The following is a 23,784-nucleotide window of genomic DNA, read 5'->3' as shown; positions in this document are numbered from 1 at the left end:
CAAGGCTTTGAATAGCCCTTTACCAAGTTTATGTTCCTCCTCGTCTTGGAATCAGAGGATTCAGGAGTTCCCGTCGTGGCGCAGTGGTTAACGAATCCGACTAGGAACCATGAGGTTGCGGGTTCGGTCCCTGCCCTTGCTCAGTGGGTTAACGATCCGGCGTTGCCGTGAGCTGTGGTGTAGGTTGCAGACGCGGCTCGGATCCCGCGTTGCTGTGACTCTGGTGTAGGCCGGTGGCTACAGCTCCGATTGGACCCCTAGCCTGGGAACCTCCATATGCCGCGGGAGGGGCCCAAGAAATAGCAACAACAACAACAACAAAAAGACAAAAGACAAAAAAAAAAAAAAAAAAAAAAAAAGAATCAGAGGATTCACTTTCTGGCAACTGCAGCATCCTTTCAGCGGTACATGCAGAGGGCCGCCACAACTCCCTCTGAGTTTACCTGGCACCTGGGCTATTTGGCACCAGCCCCAAAGGTACCTACCTTGACCAACAGAAGAAAAGGACCTTTTTCATGGTGGTCACATGGGGCCACTTTCACATTCCAAGAGTGGCCTCTAAAAGCAGTAGAACCTGTTCACCAATAACTGCTTAGGAGAACAGCTACATAGTAATTATGTCAAACCAAACTCTTTTATCAGTTGCACCATCTCATATACATGGATAACACTCAACAATTTTAGCCAAAAGACGATTCCCCATTCAGTTATACAAGGCTTCAGTTGGGGGCTGAAATGTTGGAATCAAATCAGATTGTAGTCCTTTTCAAAAGGAAGCATAATTCAGAAGTTAAGATTCCCCGAAGGCAGAAATCAATGAGGTTTAGGGGGCAACTTCTTCCCTCAAAATACTCCAGGCCAAAATCTGCTCTTCTTGCTTTTTTTAATGGGACATAATTTGGAGAATTCAACTCAGTATTTCTTTAAATTCTGAAACATATAATGTGTTTAGAAACGAAAAAATCCTGTACATTGTATCACTGAGTTTATTTTCCATGATTTTACTTAAGAACCTTTGTTGTATAGATATCCTTTTGAAAATTTTCTTTGTTGTTGTTGTTGTTTTGTCTTTCTTTTTTTTGTCTTTTTAGGGCCACACCGGCAGCATACAGAGGTTCCCAAGCTAGGGGTGAAATCGGAGCTGTAGCTGCCAGCCTACACCACAGCCAAGCTGCTTCTGCAACCTACACCACAGCTCACGACAATGCTGGATCCTTAACCCACTGAGCAAGGCCGGGGATTGAGCGCTCATCCTCATGGATCCTAGTCGGGTTTGTTGACCACTGAGCCATTATGGGAACTCCTGAAAATTTTCTTTAAGAGCTTGAAATTCTTGCGGTTCCTGTTGTGACTCTGTGCATTAAGGACCTGATGCCTTGTCTCTATTAGGATGCAGGTTCTGTCCCTGGCTTCATTCAGTAGGTTAAGTATCTGGCATTGCTACAGGCTGTGGTGTAGGATGCAGATGCTGCTCAGATCTGGTGCTGCCATTGCTGTGGTCTTAATTGCAGCTCTGATTCCACCTCTGGCCCAGGAACACCCGTAAAAAGAAAAATGAAGGGAAACAAGAATTCAACATTCTCCTCCCCCTCCCCAAAAAAGGGGGGAGAGCCTTTCTTTTATGATAAATCTTGATTCTTGAGGGCTTTGCAAATTGTCCTAGTTCCTACCTTATCTTGGCAGCTGGAGAGTATAGTGTCTGCCTGGAGGGAGAAAGCCTGGGTGGCTAGGAGAAAGGGTGAGACAGAAGCTTTTATCATATGCATTTTTTTACCTTTCAAATTTTGAAAATTATGCACGTATTATCTATTAAAAATTTAATAAGATTTAAGTAAGATAGCGTGTTGGCAACTCAGAAGACTGTTCCTTATTCTGCTATTATTCCCTTCCTTGATTTTGGTAAGAATCAATAGGTTGTTTTACCTTGCTTCGCTTATTTCTATAATAACTTTATTTAGCAAAATGAAACATTAGCGACCCTGTGCCATCCCTCTCCACTCTGTACTACTTGACGTCTGTCTTCTAAGTTTGAGATTTTGACTCTTATTGAATCAGTACCTTTTATTCTCAGTTGTCTAGTGTTCTCATTGGAATTAGGCTTGATTTAAATACGCAGATATGTACACACAGAAAGCCATGTCAAATGCATACACCAGTGACACTCTCTAATCCTCATGCCAAAAGATCCCTGGAAAGCTCCTTTTCACCGCCCCTGACCTGATGAATGAGGAAGAAGGAACAGGGGAGTCCCACCATCCCCCCTTCATTGTGACCCTATACCCAGAACCCAGGTCTCACAATTCCCAGTCCATTGCCCTCTCCATTAAATCCAAAAAATACATTTCCAGTCAATAATAGACATGATTTGCTTTCTAAAAGTACAATTTCATAATTGAAAAGCTTAATAATTGCAAAAGCAAAAGGTATCTCCAAGAACTAATTTTCATCCTTAGGAAAATGAAATGAGCCCAGATTTATTCTTCTCTTGGGCAGAGCTATTTATATTCGGCCACATGTGTAACTTTGAGCAAAAGGACATTAGTACAGTCGGTTTCTACTCTGCTGGTTCTTTCCCCTCCATCACCGTGAGCTGAAATATAAACTCCTTAGCACAGCATCCAGTGCCCTTTCAATTTCTACTTTCCTGCCTCATCTTTCGGCTCCCCTCCCCACCACTCTGTGCTTTCCACCATCCCAAACTACCTCTGGGTGCCTCATGTTTTCCTGCATCTGCACATGCTGCCCCCTCCACCAGGGCCATCTCGCTTCTACCGAAACTCTTCCATCAAGACTCTATATCGGAGTTCCCATTGTGATGCAGTGGGTGAAGAACCTGAGTAGTATCCATGAGGGCACAAGTTCAATCCCTGCCCTCGCTCGGTGGGTTAAGGATCAGTGTTGCTGTGGCTACGATGTAGGCCAGCAGCTGCAGCTCCAATTTGACCCCTAGGCTGGGAACGTCCATATGCCACAGGTGCAGCCCTAAAAAGAAAAAACAAAGAAGACTCGATGTCACTTCCTGGAAAACACTCACCTGGGCTCACAGAGGTTAGTAGCTGCCCCTTCCTTCTTGGTGCAATTAACGCTGCCAGATGCTTCCTTGAGTGCTGGGTGAATATTGATGGCTTTTGTCTCCATAATCATCCCAGGTGCTCCAGAGCAAGGACAGCTGGCTTTTTCATAACTGTCTCCCTGACATCATGCTCAGCATATAGCAGCTGATTAAGGAATGTTCTCAGAAGGAAGGAGGGAGGAAAGGAGGCCATTATTTAGGATGCAAACAGAAAAAAATGCATTCCTATATGTTTGCATTTGGATGGTGGTTGAAGAAAAGAATGTTTTCCCTGCGGCCTGTGGCCCAGAAATAGCTGTTTAAAAAGAACCTTTATAGAAAAGCATGCAGCCTAGGCCTGGGGTAAGAAAGCCAGCAGGCACACTCTTGGCTGCCACATTCTCTCGTTCTCTCCAGGCTCATGCCTGCGAGCTACTGCCTACTGGAACATTCTCTTTGCCCTCCATCAAGGCAGAGAAGCATTTCCAATAGCCCTGGGTCCTGAGTGACCTGCAGAACGCCCTGGGCTCTACTTGCCTATCAGCCACCACACGCAAAGCTGAGAACAACGCCTTACCAGCCAGGACTTGTGCCACGCATTCGCTTTACCCCCAGCCCCTGCCCCTGGTCTCTCGAACTTCATTCAACGTTACTCAGGGGCAGCATTTTCTCCTACTGGGAAGGAACGAGAGGAAGAAGGAGAAGTCTGACCGCTGAGTTCTAATCCCTACCAGACCCTGTGCCTGTGAGCACATTTTTTTTTTCCTCTGTCTTCTGAGTTTCCTTTTCTATAAAATGAATCTCTCAGAGTTCCCATTGTGGCACAGCAGAAACAAATCCGACTAGGAACCAGGAGGTTGCGGGTTCCATCCCCGGCCTCGCTCCGTGGGTTAAGGATCGGGCGTTGCTATGAGCTGTGGTGTAGGTCAAAGACGCGGCTCAGATTCCGTGTTGCTGTGGCCGTGGGGTAGGCAGGCAACTACATCTCCGATTGGACCCCTAGCCTGAGAACCTCCATATGCCACGGGTGCGGCCCTAAAAAAGCAATAAATAAATAAATAAAATGAATCTCACAGCTTTTCCATAATTCTGTGCTCAGAGCATACAGATAATGTGAAAATACACAATCAATAAGAGTAATCAGCCAACGTGTGTTGCTCTCCGATGACATGCAGACAGAGTTCTACATGCATGGGTCTATCCTAGGGATAGAAAGTCTGTAGGAAATGACTCTTGCCCTCAACCTAATGGGTGGAGATTTAAAGTGTTCCAACCTTGCCAAATGATAGGAAAGCAGATGCGCCAAGTGCCAGATGAAAGAGAGATGGTAAAAAAAAAAAAAAAAACCAACTTTACCACCACATAGCTGCTATGTTAGCAGTCCTCACTTATCAACAGAATAAGGAGAAAATGAACCACTTAATAATGACAATAACACACCAAACTTTCCCCATCTTTATGACGCATATAAATCAGTGAATAATCTACATTTTTTGGTTAAGACATTTTAAATCAATTTCAGTATCAAATCTTAAAAGTGAGAGGAAAACGCCATCCTCCAGTATTAACCTCCAAGACCCTAATAAAAATGTCAACAATGGAGTTCCCTGGTGGCTCGGTGGGTTAAGTATCCATCTTGCCACTCCTGTGGCGTGGGTTTGATCCCTGGCCCAGGAAATTGCACATGCTGCAGACACAGCCAAAATAATAACAATAATAATATTAATAATAATAATGTCAATAAGAGTAGCAATAACTTGCCCAGTGCTTGTCACTGAGTCCATTGATGGGCTTCTGCACAATGAGAAATCGAATGAATTAGATCTGTTTCCAGGACTTTGCTCCCCTGGAAAGTGCTTCCCTAACAGGCGCATCCACCTCAATTGTGGGGAAAAAACAGCCTCAACGTATTCCTGCCATGGTTGTGACAAGCGCTTCATTGCTTTCAGCTTTGTTTTGAGAGCTGCCCCTCCTTTTTCTTCCTTTTCCTCCTTACTCTTGTCACCCACACACCTTTGTGGATTCTGGCAGAGAAAAATCAATGAGCAGAAACATAAACTTTCCTACTGTCTTCACACTTCTCTCAGGCCCTGCTGACAGGCCAGCCTGCCTGTTCTAAGCTATTTAACGAGATAGTAAGAGAATTATCGCTGCTTACAGGCAAACGCAACTCTCAGACAAGACGAGAATTCGTGTAACTTGTAAATATAAGCACCACCCAGGAGCACAGGCTGGGGTCTCCCCATCTCCAGCCATTCATTCAGGAAAATTCATTGATTTCATTTTCGGCTCCTTTCTCTGTAGGGCTTGAGGGTGTTTTTTTGTTTTCTGTTTCTTCTATCGACTTATTCTGCTTTGGTGGCCAGAATAGTACTTCCTAGCAGGAGTGGGTTGTAACTCAGAGACTCTATAAAGAGAACTGAGCATGTTGATTTGCTGGGCACCCTCATTTCCTGTGTCTCTATTAGGCTCCTTCGACTTCATTATTTCGCCATGCAGACAGTTAAATTAAAAGAGAAACACCCTGTCGGAGAACTAATTCTAAAAATTAAAATATTACCATTTGATTATTGTTTCACTCTCCCACTTGCCTTTTAACCTAATGGAGTTAGTAAACTCATTTCCTTTATACATTTTGCTCAATCATATCGTGGATGACAGGTTATTTCGCTAATGCCTTAGACAGTAATAGAGTCACACGGTCGGCACACTAACATAAAAGGCTAATTTCTAGGCCCATCAATGGTTCTCACTCACAGAAAACCACATCCTGGTGGAGGGTGCTGGCCTGGGAGCCAGTTCCCAGGGGACCAGAAAGGCTGCTCCAAGCCGATCCCACCCTCTTCCTACCCCTGTGGCTTGTGTCTGGGGTTTCTGAGTTGGTAAGCAAAGCCGACAGTTCCTTTTTTTTTTGGCTCACGAAATGGCACACAGCCAGCATCCCACAATCTCCCCCTCCCCATCTTAAATGCCAGAGGAAAATGGGTGGAAATCTAGCCATCTCTACTTGAAAGTTGCTCCGTTTTTACACTTGTAGTCCATAACCACACCACTGAGCATGCTATTTTTTTTTTTTCTTACGCTTGCTTGAGCTTCGTTTTACTTTACTGCCCCAGGAATCCTGGGCTCAGGGTGGGTGTTGTTGGGGTGTGGGGTGGAAGTATGACCAGGAGTCATGGAATTATTTAAACTCCGACATCTGGGAACTTTTGTCTCACTAGTGAAGGCAAAAGCTAATTCAGACATTGCAGGTCATATTTGAAGATATGCATGGAACGCCATGCTCTATCTCCAGGAGTTCTTCAAGCCCGGGGCCAAAAGTATAGACAGCATTCTGAAGCAGGAGTTGTTACTTTTTATAAAAAGGCGAGATTATATAGTAAAATCTAAGATCTACAGTTTGAGAGGCAACAAGTTGATTTGATTTTAGTCTTCCTTCAGGGATTCAACCACAAGTTTGAAAGCTCCTTTTAGGGGGCTCCCCTTGTGGCTCAGCAGGTTACGAACCCAACTGGTGTTCATAGGGGTGTGGGTTTGATCCCTGGCCTCGATCAGTGGGTTGGGAATCCCACGTTGCTGGCAGCTGCAGCTCTGATTGGACCACTAACCTGAGAGCTTCCAGATGCCTGGGGTGCAGCCCTAAAAAGAAAATAAATAATAAATAAATAAATAAATGTTCCTTTTAGATGAGAGAGAGAATAAAGCACCATTTAACCCAGGCGATTTCCAGAAAGGTCATTAGAAGCCATCATGCCACTGTCTTAAATTTTGTAAGCTGTCACAGTGATGGATTTGTCTTGGTGTCTCCACATAGCACAAAGATTTAAAATAAAATAGAAAGGGTTAATAGCTGTGAGCAAAAGGACACTTCTTTCTCTCATACTCACAGATACGTGAAATTGAATTTACCTGGTTTTAAGTACAAATAAAGAAGCGGAATCAGAGACCAAAATAAAACACCAATCAAATTCTCCAGTTCAGCATCCCATTTTGTCCTTAGGGGTCTGGAATGCATCTTGTTCTCCCAAATTGGGGATCAGCTCTGCAGTTTCTCCAAGCAACAGCTGTGTGCCTAGTACATGCAGACGCTGCTTTCTAATTTGGCCACCAGGACACTGGTCCATTCTTGAACCTCAGTTCCTTTGGTTGAACAATGACCACCTGACACTCCATCTTCCTAGGACCTTCCTCTGTCCCTAAACCCCGATCGCTGCTTCACCTAGCCCACTGCCTCCCCATCTACAGGCTCCCTAGTGTTCAAAGGCCTGGCCTCAAGTGCCTTTAGACTCTGGACCACACTAGGTCCTTGGTAGATCACCTGAGGGCCAGGCTGACCAGCCCTACCTGCCCTCACCTCACTCCCTCTTCCCCAGCATCTCTCCACTGAGGTCACAGTATTCACTTATCAATCTGTGTATATTAAGCACCTACTCTGCTCTGGTCACTCTGCCAAGCACTGGAGTCACGACATTGAAACGGGCAATTCTCTGCCTTCAAGGAACAGACCAGTGGAAGAGAAAGAAAATCAAAAGCCACAAAGATTGCTGTGACAGAGTGGACACTGACCCAGTGTCTTCCACTCACTTTTGAAATGGCCTTCAATTCTCACATATGTCCTGAGTGGGCACAGTTTTCACAAGAAATAAATAATTGGCTCAATTGGCTGTTAAAACATTTAACTCCTTTTAAAATGAGCGACAGGGAATAGTTCAGTATTCCCCAGGGATTATAGCCTCAAGATTATGGCTGGCCAAACTCCCAAAAGCCTGGTGCACATTTATTTAAGCAGGGTTGCCTGAAGGATGTGCAGATTAGCTGGTCCACTTTAGGGATGTACAATAAACTGCTGAATCCCCTGGAGGCCCTAGGACCCACCCATCAGGCCCTCTGAAGGGCCTCCATCAAATCTCTTAGGGGCTTAATAGAACACAGAACTCAGTGGAACACAGTTTGCTCTGGACAGTCTAAAATTTAGGGAGTTCCTGCTGTGGCACAGTGGGTTAGGAATCCAACATCAGTGGCTTGGGTCACCGTAGAGGCACAGGTTCGATCCCTGGCCCAGGAACTTCCATACGCTGTGGCTACAGCCATAAAAAATAAAATAAAACTTAGCAGAAAGAGGTAGATACTCCCTTCTTGAACTACTCTCCTCTTTTGAATTCTCTGAATTCACCACTTTCTCCCTAGCTGCTTCCTCTTGCTTTAACTTCTTCTTAGTCCATATTGAAGGTTACTTTCTCTTGTCTTCCAAAGCTGAACCTTCCCCACCAAACGTGTCCCTGCTTTTAAGCGCATTCATGACCCAGCCTTTGCCCATCTCTTGAGGCTCATCCAAGCCTCTACCCCCGCTCTCCCCCTGTCTCTCAGACTGCAGCCCGATGGGACAGGCTTCAGTTTCTCAGAATTGCCTTGATGGCCATCACCGCTTACAGGTGATTTCCCCCTTGCCTAAAATACTTGAACATGTGTGTGTGCGGGCGCACACACACACTAGGTTAGCTAACTAGGTTTCCCTGGTTAGCTCATCTTTCAGGTGCCTCTTCTTCCAGAAGCCTTCCCTGACTCCCGCCAACTGTGCTGTTTGCCCCACTGTGCCCTACCAAAGCACTCTGGACCACTTGGTTTATTGTCATTGCCATGCACTCTGTGAAGCACCTGTCGCAAAGCTGCATGAATTAAATTGCTCCTTCTGAAACATGGATTTTCTGAAACATGGATTGAGGAATGCTCAGAGAAACACATCATTGTGTGCTGCTGTGAGGCTTTTGATGAGGACATGGTTTATTATTCTTCCAGAGCTTTCTTCATGAAGATCTGGGAGGAGGGTGCTCCTTTCGGCTCTTTGATTTAGCAATAGTTGTGCTTCTCCTAATAGGAACATTTTTATCTTCAATACATTTCCAATTGTGTAAGAATTACATAAACCTTTAATATAGTGACTGCTAGAAACCTAAAAGCAAAATTTTGTCCCATTCTTTATGTGGTGAGTTTTATGAATTTGTCTCGTTGCTGTTTCACATTTCATACCTACTTTCAAAGTACTATTTCATGCTAACTCGCTGCATGTTAGTGTTGCATAATTGTTAGTAGACCTAAATCTCTTTTGGAGGAAGGACAGATTTAATTAAGCAAAACGATGAAGTGATAAAGGAGTAGAAAGTTGAACAGAGAAAAGTGGTGTCTAAATGGCGGAGGGAGGTACCAGTTAGTATTCAGGTCACTTAAACCCCTTACTGGCTTAAACAACAAGTTAATTTAATCTGACTAGTTCAGTGGTAGTTGTTTTCAGGTAGAGTTTGTTCCAGGGGCTCAAAGAGGACCCATACAGTAGAGGCTTTGGTTGGTTTACTGCTGAGTTTCCGGCAAAAAATGTGGCTGGTATATCAGTATATCATTTGTTGAGTTTGCTTTTGTGGAATTCTTCAAAGCTCATGCACAAATCCCAGGACCTGGAATTCCTGCTGTGGTGCATCAGAAATGAATCTGACTAGTATCTATGAGTATGTGGGTTTGATTCTCGGCCTCACTCAGTTGGTTAAGGATCTGGCATTGCCATGAGCTGTGGTATAGTTTGTAGATGCGGCTCAGGTCAGGCATTGCTGTGGCTCTGACAGGCCAGCAGCTGCAGCTCCAATTGGGCCCCTAGCCTGGGAACTTCCATATGCCTCAGGTGTGGCCCATAAAAAAAAAAGAAAAGAAAAAAAAAAAAAAATCCCAGGACCTGACCTGGATCACATACACTTCCCTGAACCAATCTTTTGATCAAAGGATCCAGAGCTCTCACTTTCCAGGTGATGTGAGCACAACAGCAAAACGAGGGATGAGTCTCCAATGAGATCTTGTGCCCTCATAGTGAAAATGTTTGAGTTGAATTTTAAAGGATAAGCAGGAGTTAATTAATAACAAGGGCCTTCATCAGTGGGTAACGTAGGTGTGTTCAAAGCAGAGGCATAAAATAGCTTGATGCTTTCGAGGAATGGTAAATAGCTTAATTTGATAAGAGCAAACAAGGGTAGAGTGGTAGGAAAATAAACTAGAGAGATAGCAGAGTGTAAATATGAAGTGCCCTTTAGGCTAATCAAATAGGGTGCACTCCATCCACAAAGCTCTGGGAAGTCTATGTAGAATTCCTCAAATTAGAGCTTTCTGCAGATATGTGCCCAGGAGTGGGCTTGTAGGATCATATGGTAACTCTATTTTTTTTTCTTCTTCTTCTTTTTAGGGCCGCATCTGTGGCTTATGGAAGTTTCCAGGCTATGGGTCGAAACGGAGCTGTAGCTGCCAGCCTATGCTACAGCCACAGCCACAGCAATTCAGGATCCAAGCTGTGTCTGCGACCTATACCACAGCTCATGGCAACACCAGATCCTTAACCCACTGATGGAAGCCAGGGATAGAACCTGCAACCTCATGGTTCCTGGTCGGATTCATTTCCGCTGAGCCACGATGGGAACTTCTATTTTTCATTTGTTTAAGGAATCCCTATACTGTTCTCCACGGTGGCTGCACCAATTTACCATTCCAAGCCTCTTGCCTAGCTTCGGGTGGTTCCTTGGCTTATCTTTAAGGCACATCACCCTGACCTCTGCCTTCTTCACATGGTTTTCTCCCTGAGTGCGTGTCTGTTATGCTCTTTCTAGAACACCAGGCATACTGGATCAGATCTCACCCAGTGACCTCATTTTAACTTGCTTATCTTGTAAAGAGCCTATCTCCAAATAAGGCGACATTCTGAGGTACTGGAAGAAGCGGAGATGTCAACACACGAATATTTGGAGGATACACTTCATTGCATAAGGTATCATTTTTAAAATTATACATTCATTATCAAAACTTTAAAAGTAGACATTCTCAAAGGGAATTGATTTATTTCTAAAAGATTTGGCACCATGTTGGTTTGTAAAGATCCAGAAAGTAACACTATTGACATAAAAGACCTGGAAGCAGAAGAATAGTCCACAATGACAAATGCCTTTTCAGACTAAGTTCAAAAGAGTTCTTTCCTAATTTGTAGGACTTTGCAGGGAGGCTGGAGTAGAGAAAGGTGCTATGAGACAAGACCTTAGACACTGGCATTATATAAACTTTCCACCTATTGAGTCTTCTCTGCACACCTACCATTCATCCTCCTAGCAGCTCTCTGAGATGGATCTTATTATCCTCACTTACAAATAAAGATGCTAAGCACCGCTTCCAGGCTATCTGAATGACTCTAGGTTGCCTTTGGTAAGCAGTTGGGCTGACATTTGAATCCAGTCATCTCTGACCACAGATTATCACATATACCATCCAAAATAATTCTGCGAGTGCTGGTCGAAGACCAAGTGTTCACCTTTGAAATGGGTCCAAAAGATGCTGGCCAGTGCACTGTCCAAAGAAGCAACAATCCTCTTCGGGGAGAACTGTGAAAACCCTACAGTGCCTGATATGTTTGCTACCAAACAGCAGGTGCTCAACAGACAAAACCTTTGTGAGGTCACTGCAGAGCTGTAATTCCTCCGATACCAGATTCATTTCTTACCGTAAGAAAGTAGCATTGTCTCCAATTGATAGGGAGGTTCAAGTGCAGGTTCCGTAAATATCCTCCTCTTGAACTTCTCCATACTCAACTCTGCCTGCTACAAATGCCCACTGGTCCATCAAAGAGTACTTTCCCATGAAGATGCAGCTACAGAACTTCAGCGATACTGTTTTGCATTCCAGCCTCCACAAATTCTCTTCCACTGTGTCATTCAGTTTGTTGGGAAACTGCTTTCATTTGAAGGTCTCCATTGAGACAACAGACAGCCGCCCATAGATGCTAAGAGGAGAGTGGACTCTGCCCTTAAAAGCACTGATTTTCATGACCTCCATGGGTGGATAAATCATTTTGTTGGTCTTCCCAGAAGTTCTGGATTTTAGGTAAAGCCAAAATTTTACAGCTTAATAGAAGCATTTGTTACCCTGGCAAGATATACAGACCTAACTTAAAAGGGCAACTGCAATAAAATGCTGAGGACCAAGACAGCCTAGGTTGTTTCCCCCAGATTCCCATCAGTTACAAACACCAGGAACAAGTGGAATTATTTCATCTTTCCTGAGGGCTCTGTGATCAGAGGTTTAGAAACTCAGCCCTGAATCTAGAGGGGAGAAAGTTTCTACAGTGCAGGGAGATCTGAATCAGACTTGGAATTACAGAGCCCAGGGCTGAGGCCAAACATTCCCCAAGATTTGTAACATTTCCCCTTCCTCTGCCTTTAGATGTTATTGCTTTAATCCTTTTTTTACATCAACTCTGAATCTGTCGAGAATTCCCTTATTTTATTCCCAATGATAACTGAAACTCGTTATTCTGAAAATTTTTGAAATTGACTCTTTTGATTTTTCTTAAAGAAATAGAAAATGCATCAATCCCCTCTGCCCCTCCCACACATCCTCATCTTTTTGGAAGATGTTACAGTGTCCTAGAGGGTTGTGGAAGGGATTGAGAGGTCAATGAAGCCCCAGCTTTGCAGAGACACCTGTCAAGCTGGGCTCAGCGGCTGCCGCAGAGATGTGCCCTCTGTAACCCCAGGGGACACGGTACCCACACGGTGTGAGACTCCACTGATCTGAAGCTGGAAAGAGCGAGGGGTTTTGAGGTTCTAAGATGACACAGATGTCAGGGTAGAACTTTCAAACAAGCTAAGCCCCAATTCACCCTGAGCGACTTTGCCTGAGAGCCCAGCCCAGGAAACTGGGCAGACTGAAAACATGGAGAGCAGTCAGGCCGATGAAAAATGATCCTCGAGATCAAATTAATGCTTTAAACACGACCTGAAGTGCGCCACGCTAATTTGGATCGGGCCAGGGACATGGCGATGGGCTGAGGTTCTCCTGTGCAGTACCCAGACTTTGAGATTTCGATATGACCAGCACCGTCTAGGAGGGAAGGGAACGGACTAAAAGCCAAATCTTTGGTTGCTTGCTCCGAGGTGGAGACAGCCCAGAGGGGGGTTACACAAGGTAGGATCGAGTCCAAGCGGGCCCCCAGCAAGGCGAGGCGCGCGCCGGAAGGAATCTAAGTAAGAGTTTAATTAACTCTCCCCGCCCCCGCCCAAGTCAAAGGAAAAGAAACCCAAAGAGGCAACCCCCAAATCGTTTGATCAGAGGAAATTGGGTTTGTCTTTTCCCCCCCTTTCACCCTTCCTGTCTTTCCATCCATCAGAATGGTTTGTTTAAAAAAAAAAAAAAAAAGAAGAAGCCTTTAAAAGGGGGGGGGGCGGGGCAGAGGAGACGACCCAACAGCACTTGAGAATCTGGGTTGTGCCCTTGCGAACTTCGTGCAACAGATCCCTGGCGCCCAGCTCAGCCCTCCCGCTGCGCCAAGCAAGTCCTGCACGCCCGGCCTCCCCGCGCCCTCTGCAGCAGGAGCCGGGAGCAGATCTTGCCTCTCGTGGCCGAGCAGGGGGCGCGTGGGCGCGCGAGCGTCCCGGATCCCGCGGCGGCATCCGCGCTCCGCGTTTTCGCTCGCGCCGGGCCCGCGGCCGAGGGCGGGGTGCGCGGTGGCGCGGCGCGGGCTGGGCTGCGGGGCGCACTCTGCCTGCAACCCAGCGAGCGCCGCCTCCCGCGGCCGCCGCGCCCGACAGCGCGCCCCGGAGCGTGCCCGCCTCGCGCTGCCTGCACTGACCTCCGCGGGGGCGCCGCGGCCGCCCCAGCCACGTCCCGGGCTCCGGATGGTTCGCGTCCTGCCCACCCTCGCCCGCCCCTGACTCCGTGGACCGCAGCTCCGCAGACCCGCCGCGGCGCCGACGACCGTCTAGCCGAGTCCGGCTCCCTCGCCCGGGTGAGTGGGCTCCGCAGAAGGGCTACGGGTGCGGCGGTGGGGGGCGAGCGCGCAGGGGAAGGGCCGGGCAAGGTCCGCGTCATTGCGGGGGGTCATTGGCACCCAGGCTGGGTTGGTGTCGCAGAAAATGGGGGAGATGGGTATAATTGGTTTGTTGGGTTGTGTAGACAGCGAAAGCAGATACTGGGGCTGCAGTACCAAGAGGGCTTCGGATAGGCTGCACGCACGGCTCCGGTTTGCTGCATCACAACCAACTCTTGATTCTCTCCTGCGGGGAAACCCGCTCAGTGGCCCCAGAGTTAGGGCTCTGCGGGACGCAACGAGGCCAGGAAGGTTGGCCTGTGTCCGCCGCTTAGGATCGCCTGTCACCTACTGGCGTCCGCGGGGAGGGTGCGGATTCTCTCCTAAGGCTCTGGGGGAAAGGACCGATTGCTTTTTGGCTGGGGTGCACCAGCTCCCCGCTCCCCTCCCGCCCCAGCAGTGGTGTTTTCTGAATGTAACACGGATATGGGAAAGAATGGGAGCGTCTTCTTCCCTTTAGGGAGAAAAAGTTGAAGAAATCAGGCATGTTAATAATTAGCAGGACCGGGACTCAGGATGCAGCAGAAAGCTGTTAAATTTACATTGCCCTCTAAGAAAAACAAACGGCATCGCCGGCGACTATTGGCAGTGCGGTGTTATTCTGGGGACTTTGGGAAAATTGTCCACAGATTGTCTTGGGGAGGCTGAAGAAGGAGGTGGGGGTGGGGGAAGGATGGCTGGCTCCGCAGAGTTCCAGCTTGCCTAAGGAGGACTCAGAATCACAAGCCAAACACGTTTGGTTGCTGATTTTGAAGAGTATGGGAAGCAGCTGTTGTGGCCCTGAGCAAGGTGAGGAAGCCAGCACGGGAACTGCCTAAAGGAGAAGAGCCTGTGAGGCTCCTGCCTCTCCGGAGGAGTTCAGATGCATCTGTGCTATAAAAAGCGTGGGTATATATGTGGCTTTTCCTATGGCTTTTATGAAGGACAGGGTGTAGGTAATGAAATTCTGTGTGTGCCTGCGGTACAGTTTTGCCGACCTCCCAATTTGAATCAGTACTTCGGAAGGCAGTGTCTGCAGCCGACGTTACATAATTGATGTGGTTCCCCATCAGATATATTTTTTAATATGCTTCTGGAGTAAAAGGAACGTCCATCTGTTACTTCAGACAGACCCAAGGTGTAGACCGGTGAGGGTCGCTGCATGTTTGCCCGGTCTGGCTCCAGATGTGTGAGCTCAGCTGTTGCCTGTCACTTAGGTGACAACTGGCCTTTTCCCACTAAGCCTTTGCTGTCTCCATTATCCTGAGTGAAGTGTCAGTGTTCAGCCGCCTTCTATTATCGGAGTGGACTCTAACCCCTTGGGAGGCGGCAGCCTTGTTTGACCATCCCCAACAATATGTCTGTTTTCAGACTTGGAAGGGAAAAGAAAAAAAAAAAAAAATCCCATGACAGCAAGATCGATACATTTGGAATTGAGCACCAACTTAATCCAAAGATTCTGTTTTAATCAAGACAGTTCTGGAAGGATGACGCAATATTTGTCAAGGCTTTTTCTCTGGAACAATATTTACTCCCACCAGGGGATTTTAAACTTAAACAGCAGCCATTTATCTTGCTGTCTGGTGGGGCCCGGTTCGGCTTGCCTCCATGTGGTCCTAGCCTAGGTGGCTGGGCCTGGCCTGGGATGGGAATCTGTCATTGTAACCCAGCTGGAGCCTGAAGAAAGCAAAATACAGCACCTGCTGGTACCAGGGGGTTTCTAAATGCCATCATCTGGTGAGTCAGGAAACACACAAGATATTTTACAAGCTCTTCCAGAGATGTTTATACAAAGGATTTAAAGGTTAACAATGCATTGCTCTCCGTATTAAAACAGAAAGGTGCTGGAAATAAATGGACGTTACTCACAGTTGAAAGTTAGCACACTTGCTGATGAACTTGAAAATCTGTGTTTTGATAAGCCATGGCTAACAATAGTGACTCTTTCTTGTGAATAAGCCTAGGCAGGAAGGAGGTGGGGGCAGTTTTGTTGGAGGACTCGTGGCCTGGGTGGGACATAGGGGTAGCCATATTGACGTAAGCGACTGGGTCCTGTAAATTAAGTTTTCCACCCTTAATTTGGTACTAATTAGTGGTTTATCACCGAGTGAGCCTGTTGGTTCACAGGTTTTTAAAAGAAAAGAGATGTATTTCACTCAAGTGGCAGATTCAATCAGTTCTGCCAGCAATGCCAATGAAATCTAAAAAGTTTAATCATGTTTTGAAAATCAAGGATTTGTCTGTATAATAAAGGAGATTGCAGTGAGTCAGCTTGGGTCACCCAAATAAAATCTAATATCAGCTGGGGCGGCAGGGGAAGGCCCTTATAGGGTTCAGGGCTAAACTATGGTTGAGAGTTAGATGTGGGTAAAAGTCTGGTTATTCCTAATGTCCTGTCCTGTAATAACTCTGAAAAGACATAAAAGAAGAGAGGTTACAATTTAAAATTTCTTAAGCTAGAATTTTAAAAAGGAAGCTGAAATCTAAGGTTCAAAAAGTGACATTGTCAGATACAACCTTTTGTTATTACCTGAAAACCAGAGAGGGTGTTACAAGTGATTTTTCATAATACTCATAAAATGGAACAAGAATTTTGAAAATGGTTTCCCAGTAGATAAGTAACTCTTTTAGTGATGTATACCTATAGTTTGGGCTTTTCATTTTACAGGAAGCAGTTTTCAGGAAAGATTGTCGTTAGTAGTGTTCTAGTTACTGCAGTTAATTTTCTGGTTAAAGTAGTTTACAAAGAGCAAAAATGTCCTTTTAACGAAGGAAAGTAGTTAAAAAGTCAAAGTGATTCTCATATGTGCATGAAATTTTAAATATGCCAATAGACCACCATAGACTCCTTTCCCTTGGGGGGAAAAAAAACCTATCATTTTTCCTCCAGTGTTGCATAAAATAATGGTAACTGCTTAACTCTTAAGTGTGAGACTCTTCAGTTTTCTTAAATGCAGGTATGATTATTTCACAAGAAGGAGTTGGGAAAATGAAGCGTTGTGTTGCTTGGTTGGTTGGTTGGTTGGTCGGTAGGTGTTTTCGAGGAGCCATTCCTGCCTTTCCTTCTGGTCACAGGATAACTGTGCACTAATATCGTGCCTGGATTGTGCACTAATGTCCTAAAAAGGTTGGTGTGAGCGAACAAGCTGGATGAAGAAAGTCTAGCAGTCCTGGCACCAAGTCCTGCATTGGTGCAGTTCCTCGAAACCTCAGGCAGCATGTGGAGCCAGAGCTGAGTGCCAGGACCTTCCGGGCTCTTCCACCTCTGGACACACACAAGGGTTGCACCTGAGCACCACCAGGAACCAGTACCCAACCTTCTCGTTCATGGCCCTGCAGAACTCATGTCACAGAGGTTAACTGTGTGTGTTGGTAGAGGAACGTCTTGCAAGAGCGGAAGAGGCCTGGCTGGAACATGCAGAGGGACCCACCTGCCTCCCTGTTCCCCTCACGCCCTCTCTCCTGAAGGAGGGCTGGTGGGAAGAGACAGGCTTTACAAGTTGGAGCACGCTGATGTCATGACACTTCTGGCGAGGAGACAGGACAGGATAATCGGATCCTTTTCCTGAGTGCCAGAATGACACGATTTTTCCAAGAACCATTCCTGAGCCAGGGGTCCACTGACTCGGACTATTTCCAGGTCCCTCGGGGGTGGGGGAGGAGGGATCAGACCTCTCAAAGAGAACGTAATATTTCTTCCTGTAGTCTCTGTTGCGTGCGCTTGTTTAGACTAAACTTTAAATGCATTGTGGTCACATTTGAAGGGACCTCTCTAGGAACAAGAACAATTGCCCAGCCTGAACTGATTAGACCTTTCCAGATTCATTTCCCCGGGAAAAGAGATTTTCAGTGTAAAAATGACAATAAAAATGGCAGCAAGGCAGAAGCCAGTGGAAACATTTTAAAACTTAGAGCTGTAAACTAGCAAGCAGCTGTCATTTGCCTTGACTTTGTCCCACCTGTCCCTAATTTGGTCCTAAGAAATCCTAAAAAACAACTGATCAATTCACCCGCACTTGCCTTTTTCTCGCTGGTAGGCTTTGGGCAAACTCTCCGGAGAGAAGCCTTTCATTTCTGGTGGATTACACACTTGGGGGTGGGGGAGAGTGCGGACTGTGTTATTTCAGTTGTTAGAGTACTGAAGTCAGGGACTCCTTTCTAAGAGTTTTGTCCCAGTTGCTGAGTGGTGGCACCCACCAGCTTTTGCTCTGTGCGCGCCTTGCTCTGTTTGCTTCTTGTCCCATTGGGCCTCCGGAAAGAAGAGTTGTCAATAATCCACTGAAAATATTGTAGTCAGATGCGGCCGGTAAGGGGACCCCTCGATGCAGCATGCTCTCACTCAGCTGCCCTGCTTTTATCCCAGGCGAGATCCCACAGCTCGCAATTAAGGTCTTTGACTTGGGTAACAATTCTGTTTGAAATGTTTCCAATTACACACAATATTGGCGGCATGTAGCAGCTGCATGCCAAAAAGCTTTTCCAAGTGTGTTCCAAGAATCAGGCTGTGATTGCTTTTAATTTAAATAAAGGCTATTTGGTTTCCTGTGAAGTTTTTTATAACCACCTTCCACCACCACCACCCCCCTTTTGTCACCTTTCAAAAAAAAAAAAAAGTTGATATGAAGTAGCCACCACTTAATGTGATACAATATTGGCCCTGGTTTCCTAGGATGGCTGGCTTTGCCCAAGCATGAGGACTATTCCATAAAGGAGAACTTAGAGAACCGTTGTGCAGCAGTTTGGGTTTCCCCAAAGAAGAAAAGAAGGAAGGATGATCTGATAGGCTATTTTAAGTAGCCAATGTTTCCGAATCTTTTCCCCTCCTTCTTTAGGGATCTGTCCTTATAATTATCTTTTTTGGTCACCGAAGATTTGATATGGTGTCTTTCCTTCACATCTTCTATTTTTCTTTTTGTCTGCCTGTGAACATGTGTTAAAGACACATTAAAAGCATAGAGAAAATTCAGTACAAATATCCTTAAAGCAGAAGAGTTTGGGGTGGGGTGCAGTTGCAGGGAGCCAGTGAAATAATTTCACCATTCTACAGTAGCCAAGCCCTCCAGATTGCCCCCTCTGTGGGCTTGAAATCTCTCAACACTGAAACCTTTGAAAAACGGTAGTGGCTTAAATCTTTTAATAGCTACCAGATATACTTATTAAATCTGAAAATAAAATATACACTCTCAGGACTCCGAGTTACAGGGATTAGTTACAGGACTGAGGTCGGGGTGGGAGGAGGTTCTGTTTCCAGGATGATTTGTTGGCCCATTTGAAATATAACACCTAGAGCTAGAGGGTATCCAGTAGCTGAGGTGCTAAGATGGTCCTAATTAAGGCGTTTTCACATAGGCCCTTTCAATCCTGGCAAACACAGCCTATAGAATCTAGTGCTTCTTTGGGTCACACAGTAGTCGACTTGCATAAACGCCAACGTCTCTTCTGGCATTTGTGGAAGTCTTCCATCAGGTAATAAATAGCACTATATAATCCAAATTTGTAAATGCCATGTTTCATGTAGCCCCAGTAGAGACAGCTGAAATTAACCCGGGCTGCCAGGGATCTTTGAGATCTGGAGGTTCGGTTACTGCCTCAATGCAAAAGACTACCACCAATGAATGTTGGCCTTTGAGCCAAGCTAGAAGGGGAAGGTTAGCCTTAGGAAAGCAGCAGACCTTAAGAACTGCCCACCAGCCATCCCTCGGATTTGCCCTTTCTCCCTGGAAACTTTCAATCAAGCAAACCTTCTTAGAGGAAGTTTGCTCATTTCGACATAAAATGAGGTTTATCTTGCCTTACCAGGCGAGCACCCCGGCCTGCCCATTGTGGTAGTGACACAACCCACTATGGTCACCATGGTTCAAGTAGAAATTCTATTAAAACCTGCTTCTGTGTTGGCCAGGTCCTCTGCCCCGATTGAAATACTGTCTTCCGGATCCACACACACACACTCACCCCTCGCGTACTCCTTCAGCCTAATAATAGCAAACGGATTTAAACCATGTCAGAGTTGCAGCAAAGGCATTTGTACTTCTTTTTTTCGTTCTTTCATCTTTGTGATAGAAAGCCAATCTTTGTGATAGAATGCCAATAATATGGCATTCTTCTGAAGACATTCATAACTTGTTAACTGTAATGGATGTTTCTAACTATGTTATTTACATGCTTGAAGACTCTAAGTTCCTTCATTAGGACCTGAAAAAGAGCCAGATAGCGTGGCATTTTGCTTTGCTCTAAAACAGCGCTGCCGAACAATTTAAGGAACTGTTAGATCTTATGTAAGAAGACTGCTTAGTGCTCTTGTTTTTTTTTAATTTTTTGTCTTTTTGCCATTTCTTGGGCCACTCCCCCAGCATATGGAGGTTCCCAGGCTAGGGGTCCATTCGGAGCTGTAGCCACCGGCCGCGTCTGCAACCTACACCACAGCTCACGGCAATGCCAGATTGTCAACCCACTGAGCAAGGGCAGGGACCGAACCCGCAACCTCATGGTTCCTAGTCGGATTGGTTAACCACTGCGCCACAACGGGAACTCCTGCTTAGTGCTCTTGTGTTGCAATACTTTGTTATAATGTGTGTCCAAAGGAGACAGGCATTTGAAATTCTTCTGTGACTATGTAATTAGTAAGTATGTTCGGTGCTTGAAGTATATGCATGTTACATAATTTTTAGAAAGAGATAAAGTTAAGGCTGAAGTGCATTAGAGAATCACAGATGTTTCTTGTAAGAAACTACATATGCTTCATAGGAATTTCGAACTCCTTTCTGATGCTTAGCTTTGTTCATTGCAAGGATCACATGAATAATTTCTTTTGAGTTGCCATGGTTCTTATTTACACAAGCCTTGAGAAAGGAGCTGAAGTGATAAATAACTTGCCCCCCTCACCCAGTTAGTTCTGAAATGCTTTAGCCTTTAATGTTTTTGTGAATGTGAAGGGAGGGAATAAAATACACAGAGAAGATGTTTGTGTTTAACTGACTTAATCATATAAGTTCCCTTTGTGGGTCTTCTATAAGCTTAAACAGCTTGTCAGGCTAATAGCCAAAAACATGTCCTCAAGTCCTGCCAAACGTGTTAAAAGCAGACCAGGCTTTCTTCATATTGAGGTATTGGAAACATATTTTTAACCTTCTGAATTTGAGGAATAAACCAGAAAAATCATCCTCTTCTTCTAATCCACAAAACCCCAAAATGATTATTCATGGCAGTGCCAAAATGAGAAACTGATAGGCATAAGGATGTTTGAATGGGAGCAGCTTGACTTGGCTGTTGAAGCAGGAAGGAACCGGGTTACTATGGTACGTGATGGCTCTTTGTTTGTTGTTTGTGTTGCCCGTACACACTGGCTTTTTTACTTTGGTTCCGTAACTTTTGGTTGAGGAGTTGTCCTGACCAAAGCACTTATCCTGTTTCTTGAGTAGAGATTCAAGAATCATCAGTAGTGATGTGGCAGAAGAGTGCAGAACTGGATAGTTTTTCTACCATCATTTTTCTGTAAATCAGAAAATTTGGAACACAGTCCAATAACTGTGCGATTTTGGGTCAGCCACTCAGCCTCTCTGGGCCTTGGTTCCCTCATATATAAAGTGAGGGAACTGAGCCAGATCAGTGCATATTAACCAAAGGTTTGAGCCATAAACACCTATGGAGCTTTTTCAAAATGAAAATACACAGAGATTTTTAAGGCAGGAGGCTTGGGGTGGAGTCTTGCACATTTAACTTGGAAACGCTCCTCAAGTAATTTGATGCACAGCTGTGGTTAAGAGCCACTAAATTAGATGATCTCTGAGATTTCCTTCCAGTTCTAAAATTTTATGTTTCTAATCCTACTAGGCTGAACATTTTTCCTTCCTTCCTTTCTCTTTTGTTCATTCATTCATTGATTCTTCATAGCGAATGTTGCCATCAAGAAATAGACGTCATTTTAACCCAGGTCCAGGAAATTGTGTGTTCTCCTCCTGTGAGTGGACGGTGATAGATGTGAGCCAGGAACCATGTTAGTTCCCCGTTGCACACCCAACGCCTAACACAGTGCCGGACTCACAGTGCGCATGGCAACTTCAGAGAGCCCCCCAGAGTCAGGAAACTTTGAAAATGTGATGTTAGTGATTTTAAAATACTATTGTTAGCCTTCCGTAGTGTAAGGAGCATCAATATAATGTTGTCTGCATGAAACTTATATAATGTTGCAAGCCAATGTTACCTCAATAAAAGATAAATTAAAAATAAAGTAAAATAGGAGCTCCCATGGCAGCGCAGCAGAAACGAATCCAACTAGGAATCATGAGGTTGCAAGTTCGACCCCTGACCTGGTTCGGTGGGTTGAGGATCCGGCGTTGCTATGAGCTGTGGTGTAGGTCGCAGACTCGGCTTGGATCTGGTGTTGCTGTGGCTGTGGTGTAGCCACAGCTGCAACTCCGATTCGACCCCTAGTCTGGGAACCTCCCATCTGCTCCATAGCTCTAAATAGCAAAAAAAAATTTTTAAAAGTAAAATAAAACAGTATGCTCAATATGTTTTGTCAACTTCCAGACACCTTTCAGGTAAAGTACCTCCAGATTTCAAAGAATAGGTATAATTGTTCATCTGAAAAGCAGCATAATAAATTCATTCTATCTCTTATGTTTCCAGATCTTCGAGGTACTCTATCATGTTTTGTTTTTGTTTTTGTTTTTTTTTTTTGTCTTTTTGCTATTTCTTGGGCTACTCTTGCAGCATATGGAGGTTCCCAGGCTAGGGGTTGAATCGGAGCTGTAGCCACCGGCCTACGCCAGAGCCACAGCAACACGGGATCCGAGCCGCGTCTGCAACCTACACCACAGGTCATGGCAACGCCGGATCGTTAACCCACTGAGCAAGGGCAGGGACCGAACCGGCAACCTCATGGTTCCTAGTCGGATTTGTTAACCACTGCGCCACGACGGGAACTCCCTCTATCATGTATTGATTGTATTTTTTTGCAAGTTACCAGTTGGTCTCGTTGCTTTCAATGTGAAAGTACTTCACCTGAAAAAGTATCTGGAGGTTGACCAAAAAAAAAAAAAAAAAAGATACCAAGCTTATTACTTGAAAATATAACTAATATAGTATGAAAAACTAACATAGTTTATCCTATGAAAACTATAGTTTGTCAGACGTTTCCTTATCTCTTGGGCTCCTGCATTTGTGGAATAAATGATTGACCGGTCTTCTGCTATCACCTTTGTGTGTCACTTTAAGAAGTATAACCCAACCAAATCACTATACAGGTTTCAGAGCTTATCTGACAAATTTACAGTGTCATTACAATTTTAAGTCTTATTTCAAAATATTTTAAATTACAAAGGTCAAACAATTTAAAGAGATCTTTATTAATACAAATTTCTTAATAAAGTGTGCTTGTGTGTAATTAAGCTCTTTGTTCATTTTCAACAAAAGAAATGCCAGTTTGCATTTTTTTTTTAGATTCATGAAGTAATCTTTAAACTAGCTAATTATAATTATTTTTTATAGCTAGCAATTATGTTGGATCCTTTGACAGACAAGATTGCACATCATGTATTTCATAACATATAAAGTGCTTTAAAACGGTCTATATCCACAGCGTGTGTGTATATGTACGTGTGTAGGTATTTATCTTCTAGGTAAGATAAATCAGAATATCTCAGTCAAATAGGAGAAGCACATACTCAGTTTTTCTCATCATAGCTATGGTGCATCTGAAAGTTTTCTTGGCAAGTGCAGGAAATTTCTTGGGTGCATCATTTTGTGGAAATTGATTAAAAGAGCTCGCTGCCCATCTTGTTTCTGTGCTTTCTTCCTTGTCTTTCCTGTCATTACTGTAGAACATAGACTAAATAAAAAGAACTTAACGCAGTCCGTTTTTCTGCTG

At 44.9% G+C, this 23,784-nt stretch overlaps 2 protein-coding genes across 3 annotated transcripts in view; one reads left to right on the top strand and one right to left on the bottom strand.

The window, feature by feature from the left end:
* Positions 1-13,378: 13,378 nt before the first annotated feature.
* On the bottom strand, positions 13,379-22,962 carry LOC146403479 (uncharacterized). The gene is made up of 2 exons (XM_084957822.1): positions 22,794-22,962; positions 13,379-20,397 (listed from the first exon to the last, which is right to left on the bottom strand). Exon 2 carries the CDS (start codon positions 13,937-13,939, stop codon positions 13,379-13,381), a length of 561 nt encoding a protein of 186 aa, XP_084813948.1. The 5' UTR covers positions 13,940-20,397; positions 22,794-22,962.
* The window catches only part of PRICKLE1 (prickle planar cell polarity protein 1), a 118,852-nt gene continuing 108,660 nt past the window's right edge, over positions 13,593-23,784 (top strand). For both annotated transcript variants that reach the window (XM_021092560.2, XM_021092559.2), the window contains exon 1: positions 13,593-13,856. The gene's annotated coding sequence lies outside the window, so the exon portion shown is untranslated. The remainder of the gene's footprint in view (positions 13,857-23,784) is intronic.

Source organism: Sus scrofa, chromosome 5 (genome assembly GCF_054392235.1).
Source record: "Sus scrofa isolate SSC_HxYL_T2T_F1_AM1 chromosome 5, Sscrofa_HxYL_maternal_Yorkshire_Landrace_v2.0, whole genome shotgun sequence".
NCBI classification, from domain to species: domain Eukaryota; kingdom Metazoa; phylum Chordata; class Mammalia; order Artiodactyla; family Suidae; genus Sus; species Sus scrofa.
This window is presented reverse-complemented; position numbering and strand designations above follow the sequence as displayed.

Excerpts from the sequence above, each read along its gene's own strand:
- LOC146403479 (XM_084957822.1), bottom strand. The coding sequence starts at position 13,939 with ATGACGCGGACCTTGCCCGGCCCTTCCCCTGCGCGCTCGCCCCCCACC.